The 14,857-nt window shown below is 52.3% G+C and overlaps 1 protein-coding gene across 1 annotated transcript; it reads left to right on the top strand.

Moving 5' to 3' along the window:
- Window positions 1–1,524: 1,524 nt before the first annotated feature.
- LOC112588699 (uncharacterized) lies at window positions 1,525–2,472 on the top strand. Its single transcript, XM_025299381.1, has one exon. It carries the CDS (start codon window positions 1,525–1,527, stop codon window positions 2,470–2,472), a length of 948 nt encoding a protein of 315 aa, XP_025155166.1.
- Window positions 2,473–14,857: the final 12,385 nt, after the last annotated feature.

Here is a 14,857-nt window from a genome sequence, read left to right as displayed (position 1 = left end):
TGAAGCCAGGGTCGCAAAGGTAGCAGAGGCAGGCCCCAAGATCAGGGAGGACATCCTCCTTAATACTAGAGTAAGGATAGAAAGAGAGAAGGAGGAGGCAACAAAGAAGGAAAAGAAAGGGATGGAAGAGGAAGTCTCCAAGATGGTGTTCAGAGCATTGAACAAATGGGCATCACAGGAGAAGGAGATTCCTAAACAAGGGGCCAGGAAAAACAACAAAGGAAAAGGAATGGGAAAAGAACTGGGGAATCAAGGAATGGTACAGCATGGGGGAAAAACTACACACAGGACTATCCCCAACTACCACCCACGCGATCACAAATAAAGGAGTTTCAAGTACAGGAAACTCCTACACCACAAATAGAGACGTAGTCAAAAGTAGTGGGTAGGAGAGAAAGAAAAAAGGAAAAAGAAGTACAAAAAAGGCAGGAAATAAGGAAGGTGGTGAACATTGAAAGAAAGGAGGGGAAGAAGAATAGGAGAAGAGTCCCCAATACGGCGGCGGTAACCATAACCGCTGAACGGGGACAATATAAGGACCTGGCAGAGGCTAAGAGGAAGATTGATCTCACAGGGATTGGTATCGAGAAGATAAAGACCAGAGTGGGAGCAACCGGAGCTCTGGTAATCGAGATACCTGGGGAGCAAAGGGGCAAACAGGCGGACCAGCTCGCGGATAAGCTCAAGGAGGTACTGACCGACAGAGCAAAAATAAGCAGACCACAAAAGATGGAGGAACTGCGACTAAAGGGAATGGAGATATCCACTTCGGAGAATGAAGTGGCAGAAGCAGTGGCCAAGGTGGGAGGATGCCAGATAGGAGATATAAAGACTGGAAAAATGAGGGTGGCCTGGAACGGTTACAGGACGTTGTGGGTACAATGCCCCCTCGTGGCAGCGAAGAAAATTGCCGAAGAAGGAAGTATTAGAATAGGATGGACGCTCACTAAAGTGGAGCTATTGCAGGCGAGAGCGCTGCAGTGCTTCAAATGTCTAGAGAGAGGGCATGTGCAAATCAACTGCAAAAGTAGCAATGATAGACGATCTAATTGCTACAGATGCGGAGAACCCGGACACCTGGCTCGGGACTGTAACTCTAGAGTCAGGTGCCAAATTTGTGTAGAGGCTGGCGTCCAGTCGGACCATAGAATGGGGGGGCCATCCTGCCGTCCCCCCAAGAGAAAGAAGAAAATCCCTGGGGATGTGGTAGAAGGGGGTATGGCGACCGCACCGCCGCCACGAGACCCTCCCGCATCCCCAGAGGAGAGAAGGAAAAGGAACGAGGAAGGAAAGGAGACGGAGGGGGGGTAAACCGGGAACCAGAGCCGGAGCCCCAACCTCCGCTTCCTCAAAGGAGGAGAAGAACCTCCCTCCCTCTTCTACCTCCCCCTCAGGCCCCCATTAATGATGGGAAGATGGAGGTGGAGGAGAAGAGAGGAGAGAAAAGAGCAAGAACAATGGAAAGTGAGGACACCGACGGCGAACAGCCGGGAGAGAAAGTGGTAGTCATAACCGAACCAAACGATGGACACTAGACTACTCCAAGGGAACCTGCACCGCGCCCGTCAAGCGCTTCCCTTGTTCGAGCACACAATGACGGAGCGCGGTGCAGGCTTAGGTATAGCGGCAGAGCCCCATCATGTCCCCAGGAACCATAGATGGTTCGGGGACGAAGGGGGCTCTGTCGCTATAGTTTGGAAGGCGAGCAACAACTCACCCTCCGCGAAATATCTCGATCGTGGTAGGGGGTTTGTAGTGGCCAAGTGGGGAGTCATCACCGTGGTCGGGGTATACCTCCCCCCAGAAAAGAGCCTGGGCTTGGTTGAGTACAAGTCCAGGCTCCAAGAAATGGGAGATGTCATAAAGAGATATCTCCCGGGTCCTGTCATCGTTGCCGGCGATTTTAACGCCAAGTCGGAGCTTTGGGGCTCTCGGCGTGATGACAGGAGGGGGGAGGTAACGGCGGACTGGGCCGTGGGCCTAGGTCTGCACATCATGAACGATGGTAGAAAATCTACCTTCGTGGGGTCGATGGGGGAGTCTATCATCGACTTGTCTTGGGCAACCCCCTCGGCCCTGCGAAGGGTGCGGACCTGGAGGGTGGCGGACGAGCTCGAATCGCTATCCGATCATCTCATAATAGAGATGGAACTGTCCGTCACCCCCGACGGCCTACAGCCCCGCAATGCGGATGGACCCCGGCCCGGAAGATGGGCTCTGGCCCAACTAAACAGGGAGGATCTGGAGATCTCCATGATGGGCTCCAACTGGCCACAGTGGAAGGATGGGCAGGACCTTGACTCTGAGGTCATGGAGGTTATGCAAGTGCTCGCACTCGCGTGCGATGCCTCCATGCCCAGAGTCAGGGCCTGCCCAAAACGATGCGCCTGGTGGTGGACCGACCAAATTGCCGCGTTGCGGCGGAGGTCGGTCCACCTCAGGCGCGTGTTCCGAGCGGAGCGCGGACTTTGAGGTCACTCTGGCCGCCCGGCAGGAGTTTTGCGCAGCCGCAAAAGAACTCCGGAACGCCATAGGGGTGGCCAGAGGGAAGGGGTGGGACGACCTCCTCCTCTCGCTAGACGCGGATCCGTGGGGGCGCCCATACAGGATGGTCATGCAAAAGCTGAGACCATGGGCGCCCCCTTTGACGGAGACGCTTGACTCCCGGTTCCTGGGACGGGTGATGGGGACTCTATTTCCGGTTGGGGAGGACAACCCCATCACCCCGTATGTAACCCCATCCCCCGAACATCAGGGGGAGGTTCCGGGAGTCACCGAGGAGGAGGTGGCCGAGGCTACCAAGCGGATCAAGAGCAGGAAAGCTCCAGGGCCCGATGGTATCCCCGGCCGTGTCCTCACCCTGGCCTCAGGGTATATGAATGCTAGGTTCGCGCACCTCTTTACGAGGGCGCTAAGGGAACGGAAATTCCCCCCGGTCTGGGGGAGGGCCAATGTGGTCCTCCTCCGAGAAGAGGGCAAGCCGGAGGACATCCCCTCCGCGTACAGGCCCATATGCCTCCTGGATGAGGCGGGCAAGCTCTTCGAGCGCATAATAGCGGCCCGCCTCAAGAGGCATATGTCCCGGGAGGGTCCTGATTTAGGCGACGGCCAATATGGCTTCCGAGAGGGCAGATCAACCATGGATGCGGTACTGCATTTGAAGTCCCTCTCGGGGGCCATAGTGTCGGAGGGCAGGGTGGCAGTCGCGATATCATTAGATATCGCAAATGCGTTTAACACCCTGCCCTGGGGTAGGGTGGTGCAAGCGATGAGAAGCTATTTCCGCTTCCCACCCTACCTCACGGCCGTCGTGGAGGACTACTTCCGGGGTCGGCGTCTCACGTGGACGGACGCCGATGGCACGGTGCGAGAGAGGGGGATGAGTCGTGGGGTCCCACAGGGATCTGTGTTGGGGCCCCTACTTTGGAATATTGGGTACGACTCAGTCCTCCGGACAGCCCTCCCCCCGGCTGTAGCACGTTGTGCTACGCAGACGACACGCTCGTCCTGGCCGGTTGGAGAGACTGGGGGGAAGCCGTACATACGGCGAACCTAGCGGTGGCAGCGGTTGTGCGCTCCATCCGCAACTTGGGCCTGGTGGTAGCGGAAAGGAAGACAGAGGCGATCTTCCTCCACGCAAGGGGCATGAAGCCATCCCAGGCCCATATCAGGATTGGACAAGTCAGGGTCCCCATAGAGGCCCAGATGAAATATCTGGGCCTCACCCTGGACGGCACCTGGTGCTTCAAAGAACACCTAAATAGGCTAGTCCCCCGACTCAGGATGGTTTCCATTAACCTGGGCAGGTTAATGCCCAATGTCGGGGGGCCAGACATGAAGGCACGTCGCCTCCACGCGGGAGTGCTAAACTCGGTGGCCATGTACGGAGCACCGGTCTGGGCCGAGTCGCTGGCCGCCAATCGCCCGATGCAAGCGCGGATGCGCAGAGTGCAAAGGGGACTGGCAGTCAGGGTAGCCAGATGCTACCGGACCGTCTCCTGCGTGGCGGCGACAGTCCTGGCGAGCATGCCCCCTATGGAGCTCGTGGCCCTGTCGTACAAACGCATGTACGACAGGAAGCGCGAGGTCCTAAGAACGGGGGGGCGGACGTACCGCTCGCCAGGACAATAAGGGAATTGAAGCACCAGACTCGACGGATCCTCCTCGAAAGATGGCAAAGGTATCTGGCCAATGCCAGGTACGGGAGGAGGACCGTCGAGGCCGTCCGGCCCTTCCTGCTCGAGCGGGTGGGAAGGGCCCATGGGGCCCTGACTTTCACGGCGGCGCAGGTGCTCACCGGGCATGGCTGCTTCGGTGAGTACCTGCGCCGCATAGGAAAGGAGCGCACAGCCGCCTGCCACCACTGCGGGCATGGCCACGACTCCGCGCAGCACACGCTCCAGGAGTGCCCGGCCTGTAGCAACGAGTGCGGAGTCGTGGAGAGACAGTTAGGTTGCGACCTTTCGCTCCCCAGTATAGTCCGGGCGATACTGGGGAGCGAAAAGAAGTGGGAGGCCTTCACCTCCTTCTGTGAGGGAATCATGAAGCAGGAGGAGGCTGAAGAAGAAAGGAGAGCGGAAGGTAGAGGACTGCGAAAGAGACGGAGGGACCGCCACCGTCAGTGGAGGGGAGGGAGGAGCAGGAGCAGGGAGGGGGACGCAGACTCCTCGGAGGAGGAGGAACTGAGGAGGTTGGGGGCTCAGCCACCACCGCCTCCTCCTCCTCCTCACCCCCCTGCTCCCCCCTCCAATAAGGAGAGTGAGAGGAAGGACGAGAGCGAGGGCGACGACATGGAGGGGGCAACTGGGAGCCCTCCTGAGAGACGAGGGGTGGCGGTGGTGGTGTTGCGTAGGCTCGCCCCACTGATGGCGGCGGCAGCAACGCTGACCGCCCCTGCAGTTGGGGTGGATGTGACACCGCCGCCGCCGCCACCCCCTGCTGCACTACCAATGGCAGCGACGGGTGAAGGGAGCGGTTGGGGGACGAGGCTTAGGCCCAGGCCCTACACCCGCAGACCACCGACACCCTCGAAAAAGGGTGTCTCATGATAATAAGGGGGGGAGAGGGTATCCATGGTAACGAACCATCGGAATAAATGCCCCTCTCCCCCTCAATCGCAGGTCCGATAGACAAATCGGACATGCGGGAGGGGGGTCATTAGGACCCCCCACCCCATTCCTCTGCGGTGGTGGGGAGAGCCCGGCGGATAGGGGAGTATATCTCCCCGCCACCGCCGGGCAGAAGGGCGGCGCACCGGGCGGGGATTCCCGGTGCCTCAACTAACCTTCCCAATGTAGGGTGGCTGGCTGATACGGTGGGTCAGTCAGCCACACAACGTGTACTGGCGGCGCCTCGTTTGGTCGGGAACGGTGGTTGATTGAAGCGGGCTTCGGCCGGCTTCCCCCTTCCCGACCGAAGAGACGAGGCGTGAGGGGTAGGGAAAGGGGAACGGTGGTCGAAGCGGGCACTCGGGCCGGCTTCCCCCTTCCCCTGGGGGAGCGGTGGTCGAAGCGGACCCTCGGGTCGGCTTCCCCCCTCCCCCAGCCCGCCCCTCAGAGACAGAAGGTGCAAACCTGGACTCGGGGCCCCGATTAGCAGTTACGCGGCACCGGGGCCCCGACCCAAGTCCCTTCGCAGCGCCACCCGGGGAGGTTTTAGCCGGTAGGAGTCCGGCATAACCCTGGCCCTTCCCCGAGGGTCAGGGTATCCATGATGGATTTCCTCCTCGTCAAAAAAAAAAAAAAAAATGTAGTGTATCGTGACACGGATGGACTCATCGTATACTTAGAACTAACAGATCGTGAAAGTGGTGACAAGCGTCCCTTGTCCAAACTGGAGCAACCGTGCTGCGAACGATGGCTCGTCGCACTGATGAACGACACCATTCGTCGTTACGGTCGAACATATATTTCTGTAGACTTGGATGATTTCGCCGTCGAAGCATGTTCCATCATGGGCAAAAAGAAGTACTGGAAACAGATGAGCGGTAACAATGCCACCAGTTTTCGTGCGATAACAAAGGGCTTCGAAATAAACGCGCAGCCGTTCGTCAAACATATCGTGCGTTCGCTGGAACTGAACGTTACAGTCACGTGGTTGGCGCTTGAATCCTACGAACCGAATATATTGAAAGCGCATCGATTGATCGTCGCCGAGCTGACACGGTTCTTTGAGGCTATGTACGACGCGTTGCACGAATATGCGACCCTTCACGGTGGCGAGTCTTTTTCGTTCAACTTGGCATTGAATCCGCGCACCGTATCGAACGCAGGGGCCACATTTATTCAAGATACGCTAAAAAAATACGGTTATAATATCGGTGAACGCGTTCGGTGCGTATTCGCTCTGACGAGGCAGAATGTTGCGACCGAATAAGACTACCTTTGCACTCGTTTCGTGCTCGCTCGAGACTTTGATCCGCGAGCGGATGAAATAAATTATTACAAGGTAGTTCGACGCTTTACCACGTACTTTTTACAATTGGTCGAAGGGCAAAAGCGAGTCGCGTCGACCGAAGCGGTGGCTCGCGAGTACGCGATGAACGCAAGTGAATTCGATCATACGCTGGGCCGAGCTTACGTGCGATGGATCGTGCAACGACAACAAGGGACGAAAATCGCTCAAAATCCGTACGCGCCTCTTTATGCAAACGAAAAATGCGATCCAGGCGCCGCATTATTACAAATGGTGCACGATGGCGCATTGTTGCTTGTTTATCGAACAGAAAAAACTTAAAAATTGTTTAGAAAGTATATAGAAATAAATGGATTGAATAAATAAATCAAATCTTCTACATTTTCCCAGTTATTCTCCCAGTATGCTGGAAGTCGGAAGAGACCATACGAAAGGAGCGACGTCGATCGAGCTCATCGGACATATGTTGTTGCAAATACGAGGGCAGTCTGAAAAGTTCTCGGCCTAACGATGAAAGAAATTCTTTTGCCGTGAAATATGTTTCATTTTTCAATGTAATCTCCTGAAACTTCAATACATTTATTTCAACGTTTTTTTTCCAATAATTCAATACCATCATTAAAGTGGTGTGATTCCGGAAAGTTCTTTTCGCTCTGATGTATAGTGGTGGATTCAAGTTTCATCAACAGTTACGAAACGACGCTTGAAATTCATTTTATTTTGCTTTTAAAACGACGACAAACACGCTTGACAAACACGCATTCGAATGCGTTTTTGATCAATTGTTAGCATGCGGCACGCATCTTGCACAAAGCTTTTTCAACTGGTGCTACTACTCGAATGATTTGACAGATCGAATAAAATTTTACATGGGTTTATATCAGGGATGCCACTTTCCAATACAATTATAGTTTGACAGTTTCTAATGCCATGTATATCAGGTCGAGAACTTTTCAGACTGCCTACGTATTTATGCACGCGATCTCGTGCTCGATGAAGTCCACGACGCTGACGGAGGCGGAGCGTCAACTGCAACTACGACAACAATGGCTCTCGTCGTTGGATCGATCGTAATTTTCGTGTTTTGCGTTACTACTTCGACGATGTTTGCGCTATAGATTAGGTTAGGTTAGGTTAGGTATGCTGATACGCCCGTGTCAAATGGTACTCGTACTCGTCACCGTTCCATTAACAACACGTAATTGATTCTTCGTCTCGTTAAATCTATTCTATTATCGAAGGAAGACAATTTTGATAACGACGACAACTTTGATAACGACGACGACGACGACGACGACGACAACGACGACATTTCGTTATATTAGATACCGTCAACAGTGTGCCGGCTGTGTGGCGTGCAATCGTTCGAGCACGATATGGAGCGCGACCGCTGTAATACAAAACGAATTCTTCTTTTCGACAGCGAAATGCGCAAGTCGCGGACAACCGAGCAATTGTATATTTATGCACAAGTATTTGCTACGTTTGGTCCAATTTCGCGCGGTGCACCATTAGTGCAAATCTATCGTTCGAATCATCGCGCACTCCGTTCGAAGCGTAAAACGACGTTAACGCCGAGATCAAATAACTTTTTCCTTGCGCGCCGCGTATCTCGCTGCATTCGCGCGCGCGTAGACAATGCCGATGCCGATCGTTGTTGTAATTATTTTCATCGTGTTGTTAGTTGTATGGTGTGTTGTGTTTTATAGACAACGAGCGTATTCCCCAATGTCAACAAGTAGCACAAAATCATTGCAACGAAGTCGTGACAACGCCTCTCTCTTGTGCTCCATGGTGCGTCCTAGAACACGTCGATTCGTGGGGGCCGGGTCTGTCGATTGTTCCTCCGTTCGCCGATTATGCATATTCGACAGTGATTGCGCCACATTGTGTCGCGCGTACAGTGGCGTGAATCATTATTGCGACACTTCCCGCAGAACGTACGAATCAGTGCAATTGAACGCTACGGACGATGGCGACAGGAGGGATGACGGCAACGATAGCAGCGGTGGTGGCGGCGGCGGCGGCGGCGGCAGCAGTGACAGGGACGATAACGAGCACGAGTGCGACGCGATAAATGGCGAATACGCGATGCTTGTCGGCTTCTCCAGTTTCGGTGCAGCTATTGGCAATGCGTGCAGTTGTATCGGCATTTTCGCGAGCGACACAAGTTTTGCGAAGATGGAGTGTGGAATATGAACGCAATAATGTGCGAACCTACCTATCACGACTGTACATGTCCGCCCGATACAAAACGTATGGTGCTAAAGACGGCAACAGTCTATGATGTGCGTTTGCCACATTGCGTGCCCGATCATCAGGTTCGATTTCACAAAGAAGTCATGGATTTCATGTAACACATACACAAACGCGTCAATGTTTTCGGTGGATCCGGTTTCAGGCCACACAAACGTGGGAAGATTCGCAGGAAGGGTCTCACGCAGGTAGTAGTAGTATTTATATATATATACACGTACATATCGCCTAAGCGTCAGAACGATCCAGCAACCGCTCGTCAATATGCGCGTGCGACAAAGCTTCGGAGACATAATTCAGTATTTGGAATCTTCGTGGGATAGCGAGTACGTAAAGGATTTTCTCCATGCACAATGGATCATGATAAATACCATGTACAAGGACAATGGCAAAACGAACGAGGAAATCGACATCGATAAGGACATCGATAACGACATCGATAACATTTGTAAATTATTATTGTCGCCGCCACTGTTGAATCTGCACCAATGTACGCCGAGCCGATCATCGCAGCAGCAGCAGCAACAGCAGTCTTATGAATCGGAAATGCGTATTACAACGATGATAACGACGACGATGACGACGACGACGATGACAACGACGACGAATGAAAATGTTTGCCTGAATCTGGTCTCAACAAGTTCGCCATCACTAAAGTTGAATATTTACTCGCCTTCTGCGACAGTACTGTGTACAGCTACGGATATAATGGATTTGCGGATACCATCGGTTCGTCGTAGATCTATGCGGTGCAGTCCAAGATTATATGCGCTGCGTATGCGGTTATCAGTGCAAAAGCGTGCGTGCAGCATTTATTCGCATTTATGTCGCGACAACAGTAACCCTAATTTGTACGCCTATCCATATGTGCATCCGAGCGAATGTGTGAAAATCGGGCTTTCACCGCGAAAGCGCGGACGATTGTCTGCCACAGCTGGCAAAAACGACAAAATTCTCAATCTGACCAAACGCAGGCGATACAAAATATTGCGCTAAAATATCTAGATGGATTGTAATGAATCACCGTAATCAATAAATACAAGATTTTTTTCATACAGGTGTGCAGTTTATTTATAATAAAGCAAATAATACGAAGAGTGCGTGAGACGGATCTGCGAAATGTTTCTCTCGATATTCTCGCCCCTCTTGTTCGTTGCAATTTTCATCATCACTTTCTTCGCGTGGATGTTGAACCTCTTACACAAACGTAGGCTTTCCCAGTACGAAACAGATCGTCTCGTAATATCTGCAGAGCGATTGCGCAGAGCTGTATTTTCGAGCGAGATCGTCAACGGCGCTCCTCCGCTAGTTTCAACGGCTGCGAATGACAGTGGTGACAGTGGTGTTGCTGGCTCCCGTAGTCATCGTAGCAGCACCAGACGGCAATAGTACGAACGATTCATAGGACCGGATATTAGCGGAAAAGTTCATCCTGTATACGATTTCGATTTGAATTTAGTTCGATTCCTGCGCGTGGTCGATGATCGTGGAATCGTAGAGGCTGCTCCCGCTATATCCATTCCTGATCCTGCGACGTATCACTTGCGTTTCACCGGTGACGGATCGCTACTCTCAATTCGTCGTGCGGACTTACTCTCTTTGGACGATCGAGTATCCAAGGACGCGTTTTCTCTCGCGCATCTTATTGGTGGATGGGTCTATGTTTCAATGGTAGACGATTCGACCATTGCCATTCGAATCGAATCGTTCACAGAAATACGCATACGCTTGCCGACTCGCGTAAAGATAGAGTTCCTTCCAAGCGCAATAAAATCGTATGGCAGCAGCATCAATGTTCGCTTTGTTCGACTGTATTTGACCGCGGTGATGGTGGTGGTGGTGGTGGTGCCGGCCCCAGAATTTCCATCAGATAAAGTTGTCTGAGCCTCCGATACAGCATCGGCTAAACGGTCGTACAAATTTATTATGTTGTCGCCCAAGACCTGACCGCTGCGTCGTAACATTTCCGCATCCAAACACGAGACGACTGTATAGGCAATCGCGCGAAGCGACTCGTACGTGTCGAGAGATGTTCGATGCTACAGGACTCGCAACAGCTCATGCACATTCTCGTTGCGCAGTATGACGTTCGCGCGTAACTTCTAGATAATATCCACGACTGTAGCGATTCGATCGCAATTACAGTGTGTCATGAACGATTTGTATGTTTCGTAGAGAACAGTTAGCGATTGACTTGACAATACATTGAATACCAATTGATCGAGTGGGCAATGCAACGGATAACTGATCATGCCGAACATGACGCTGACAATGCGCGGTCTCTCGTATGGGGTTGTCGAAATGCGCCACTGGCGACCATACATCAGCGTTTCATACAGTATCGTGACATCTGGATCGCTTCCGACGCGGCCAAGTATCTTGCAGATTTCCGTTAATACCCGCGGCGATACACCCAATAATTCTGCTATAAGCTCTCTCGCCGTGTCAATTATGGAATCAAGCCAAGTGATTTCGTCGAACAAGTCTTTGTGGTCATTGTCGGACGACGGTATCGGCGACGGCGGCGGCGGCGGAGGCGATAGCGGTGGCGACGACGGTGACGTTTCATAGTCCGAAGTATCGGCAATTTCTGCAGCAGCGGTGGCGGCTGCTACCTTGGAGGCATCGTTATCGCCGCCAACGCTACCGCCTCTACTGCCTCTACCGAACATTGAAGACAAGAACGAGGAGCCACCAGATGATATAACGGTCGAAAATGTTGACGATGTGATGACGACGAATAGTGCCTTGAACAACAGTGACGCTCACGATGACGCTTACGACAACGACGACATTCACGACAACGAATTGACAATTAATTCTGGGGAAAACGTTGAACGATTCAAACTGCGCTCGTTCACGTTGTTCAACTCCACGATACGTTGTGCTCGATGTTGCTTTCCGTATAAAACAAATATATCTTGCGTGTTCCGTAGAAAAAATCGCGCATGATGCAGCTCCATTAGCTCCAATTCGAATGAATCTAGAAATTCCAGCATTTTGAACGCTGTTGCTGCTGATGCTGTTGCTGCTGCTGCTGCCGCTGCCGCTGCTACTGCTACCACGACGTCGGCACCCGGGGAAGAAAGCGACGACAGCAGCGCGGACGGGCTCGAGTTTACCCTACGGTTTATCGGTTCTACCGAGACGAGGAAGAAACAGGGCGGTAGACGCTAAGCTTCACTCTTACACCGAATCAGTCGCAGACGTGCATTGTCGCGAACGGCGCAAAAACGGCAAAACGCCAGCGAGATCAATGTCAATTTGTTCGCCCGATGTTGCTCTTCAAAACATGAATGACAATGACGACTATTCTTCTCTCCTGAAACAACCTTTCGTGTCGCGCAAAATGCTATGCTTGGACGGTCAAATAGGACAGGCACTGGTGCGAGCAAAACAACGCGCGTATGGCAAACAGGCCAATCGATGCGTTGCAGCATGTGCTACCATGACACGCGTAGACATGAACACGTACGTCTTTGAATGTTATGAGCGACGGCGGTCACTAACGAGCACCGACGACTCTCTCGTCGTTACAACTTGTCCTCATTCTGGTACCGCGTTACTGCTGCGTCTCGTCTCTATGGTTATGCAAGATGTACAACAACGAGGTTTGAACGCCAAACGTTAGAACGGCCGGGGCCAACCGTTTTCATGGCGAAAACGAGAACGATACCAATGGTGTCAATGCCACCACGACAACAAACGCCACGGCACCATCGTACATTGGTTTGAATAGAAACTGTTCTCAGCGACGTACCATCGAGATATACTGCATCGTGAACACCCCGAAACGCGACGAAGATGATCTGGTGCAACTTCGGAATTCAAGTTTCGAGTTTGAAGTGGTTGCACGCGGAAAGTCACGAGCCATTATTCGTTTCACAATGGATCGTCATGGGATCGCGGCAACGCTCGCTCGTTTGATCAAATTGCCTCGATTGATATTTCAGCTGCAAAAGTCTCGTGTATCACGGTATCATTGCGGCCGCCGCCTCTGCTGCTTGCAATACCACGGCGGCGGCCGACGAGCTTTCGCGCAGGCTGTTATACGTAGCAAACTTTATGGCCTATCACGCGTATCACGAAAGCGAAGGCACTTTCGACGAATGGCAATTTGGAAACAAGCGGAGGTACATGCGTTCTTTGCTCTTCCTCTTGGCTGTCGTTAACACTGAAATGCTGCGCATTAGCGACGGTCGCAATCTCAACTTGGCTCTCATATGCAGAGTATCGGAAAAGCGTACAACGATGCCGGTTACCATATGTTTGCAGAAAAACAGCATTCAACAAATTCGCAAAATCCCGCGGGGGTACCGAAGCAGCCACCTTTGCGACTCGCGGACATCAAGTCGATCGATACTTGGGCAAAGTGTCTCGTGTAGGCATCAATGCCGGTGCAGCTGAGACGGCACTTGTGCAATTACCCGAGTGACAAGGTATCGGTCGAGCAGCGCTCGCCCCGCGCACTCGTCATCGTTTGAACGCCATGACCATGGTGGTAGGCTACTGTAAGAGATAGCGTGGCGAGTGGACGAACGCGAGCGAGGAAAGAAACATGAATCGTCCACGCGACGCTAAGGGGAAGTTTCTGCCATTGAACAACGGCCATAACGGCTGTCGTGATCGCAGCAAACGCCGCAGTGTAACAATGAAAAAACACAGGAGTCGGAAGCGTCGTCGCGTTGATAGAGGGTAGGCGCTCCGCGTAAATCGGAAGAATTTGTACGAAATCCCACGGAAGCATTCGCCGACGTGGATCTGTATCGACGACCGACGAAAAATCTCACGTCCACACGTGCCCCGAAGACATCGGCGCAAGAGCGAAGCAAACTCGTTGATCCACGAGGATGCAAATGCTACGTGGACGGCACGTGCGAAATTGCCATCGACACCAAGGCCGAGGGACGAAGACTTCAGTATGCACTGCATGAAAATATCAAAGCGGGTGAATCACAATTGCCGTACGCACGGCCGGCGCTGCCTAAACATCGTCGTTAAGTCTGTTCGTCCACAACGATGCCGAAAGTGGAAGGCCTGGCAACTATTGCAACCGATAGATGCAAGGAATGCGATGAAAATATAGTTGTTCACTATCGTTGTTGTTGTTGTTGTTGTTGTATCAACATGTAGCAACGGAATGCAAATAAAAAATTGATGCACCTTTCATTCAATTTTTTCCTTCTTTTCTTTTCCGTTCGTTCATTTCCTCGATTGCCCGTCGGCTGTTCCGAAAGCCCTTGTACATTTCTTTCCAACGAGATTCGCTGAGAGTAGGGGAGGGGGGGGTGAAAGCGAACGATTTTAGAGATACACATCAGCCTTGCTGAGACGAGGTGTCTGTTTCTTTTCGAAGAGATTTCGCCGAGGGGTGAGAAAACGGACGATGCGAGAAATGCCCGTCAGACTTGCCGAAACGGGGTATTTGTTTTTTTTCCAAAAAGTGAGAGAAAACCATGCGAGGGATACACGTCAGCCTTGCTGAGTCGAGGTGTCCACTTTTTCTTCGAAGAGGGCGGATGAAACGAACGATGCGAGAGATGCATGTCAGCCTCGTCGAAACTTGCTGTCCGTTTTCTTTTCGAAGAGGGGGGATGAAACGACCGATGCGAGAGATGCGCGTCATACTTTCCGAATCGGGATATTCCTTTTTTTCCAAGAGGGGGGATGAAACGAACTATGCGAGAGATGCCCGTCATACATGCCGAATCGGGGTATTCGTTTCCTTTTTCGAAGAGGGGGGATGAAACGAACGAAGCGAAAAATTCATGTCAACCTCGTCGAAACTTGCTGTTCGTTTTTTCTAAGAGGGGAGATGAAACGAACGATGCGAGAGATGTCCGTCAGCCTCGCCGAAACTTGCTATCGTTTTTCTCGAAGAGGGGGGATGAAACGAACGAGCGAAAAATGCACATCATACTTGCCTGTCGGGATTCGTTTTTTCGAAGAGGGGGGTGAAACGAACGATGTGAAAGATACACGTCACCTCGGAAACTTGTTTCGTTTTTTTTCGAAGAGGGGGGATGAAACGAACGATGCGAGAGATGCCCGTCATACATGCCGAATCGGTTTCGTTTTTTTTCGAAGAGGGGGATGAAACGAACGATGCGAAGATGCATATCAGCCTCGCGAAACTTGGGTTCGTTTCTTTTCGAAGAGGGGGATGAAACGAACGATGCGAGAGATG

Source organism: Harpegnathos saltator, unplaced genomic scaffold (genome assembly GCF_003227715.2).
Source record: "Harpegnathos saltator strain DR-91 unplaced genomic scaffold, Hsal_v8.6 scaffold272, whole genome shotgun sequence".
NCBI classification, from domain to species: domain Eukaryota; kingdom Metazoa; phylum Arthropoda; class Insecta; order Hymenoptera; family Formicidae; genus Harpegnathos; species Harpegnathos saltator.
The sequence above is the reverse complement of the archived record's forward strand: the minus strand, read 5'-3'. Positions and strand labels throughout refer to the sequence as shown.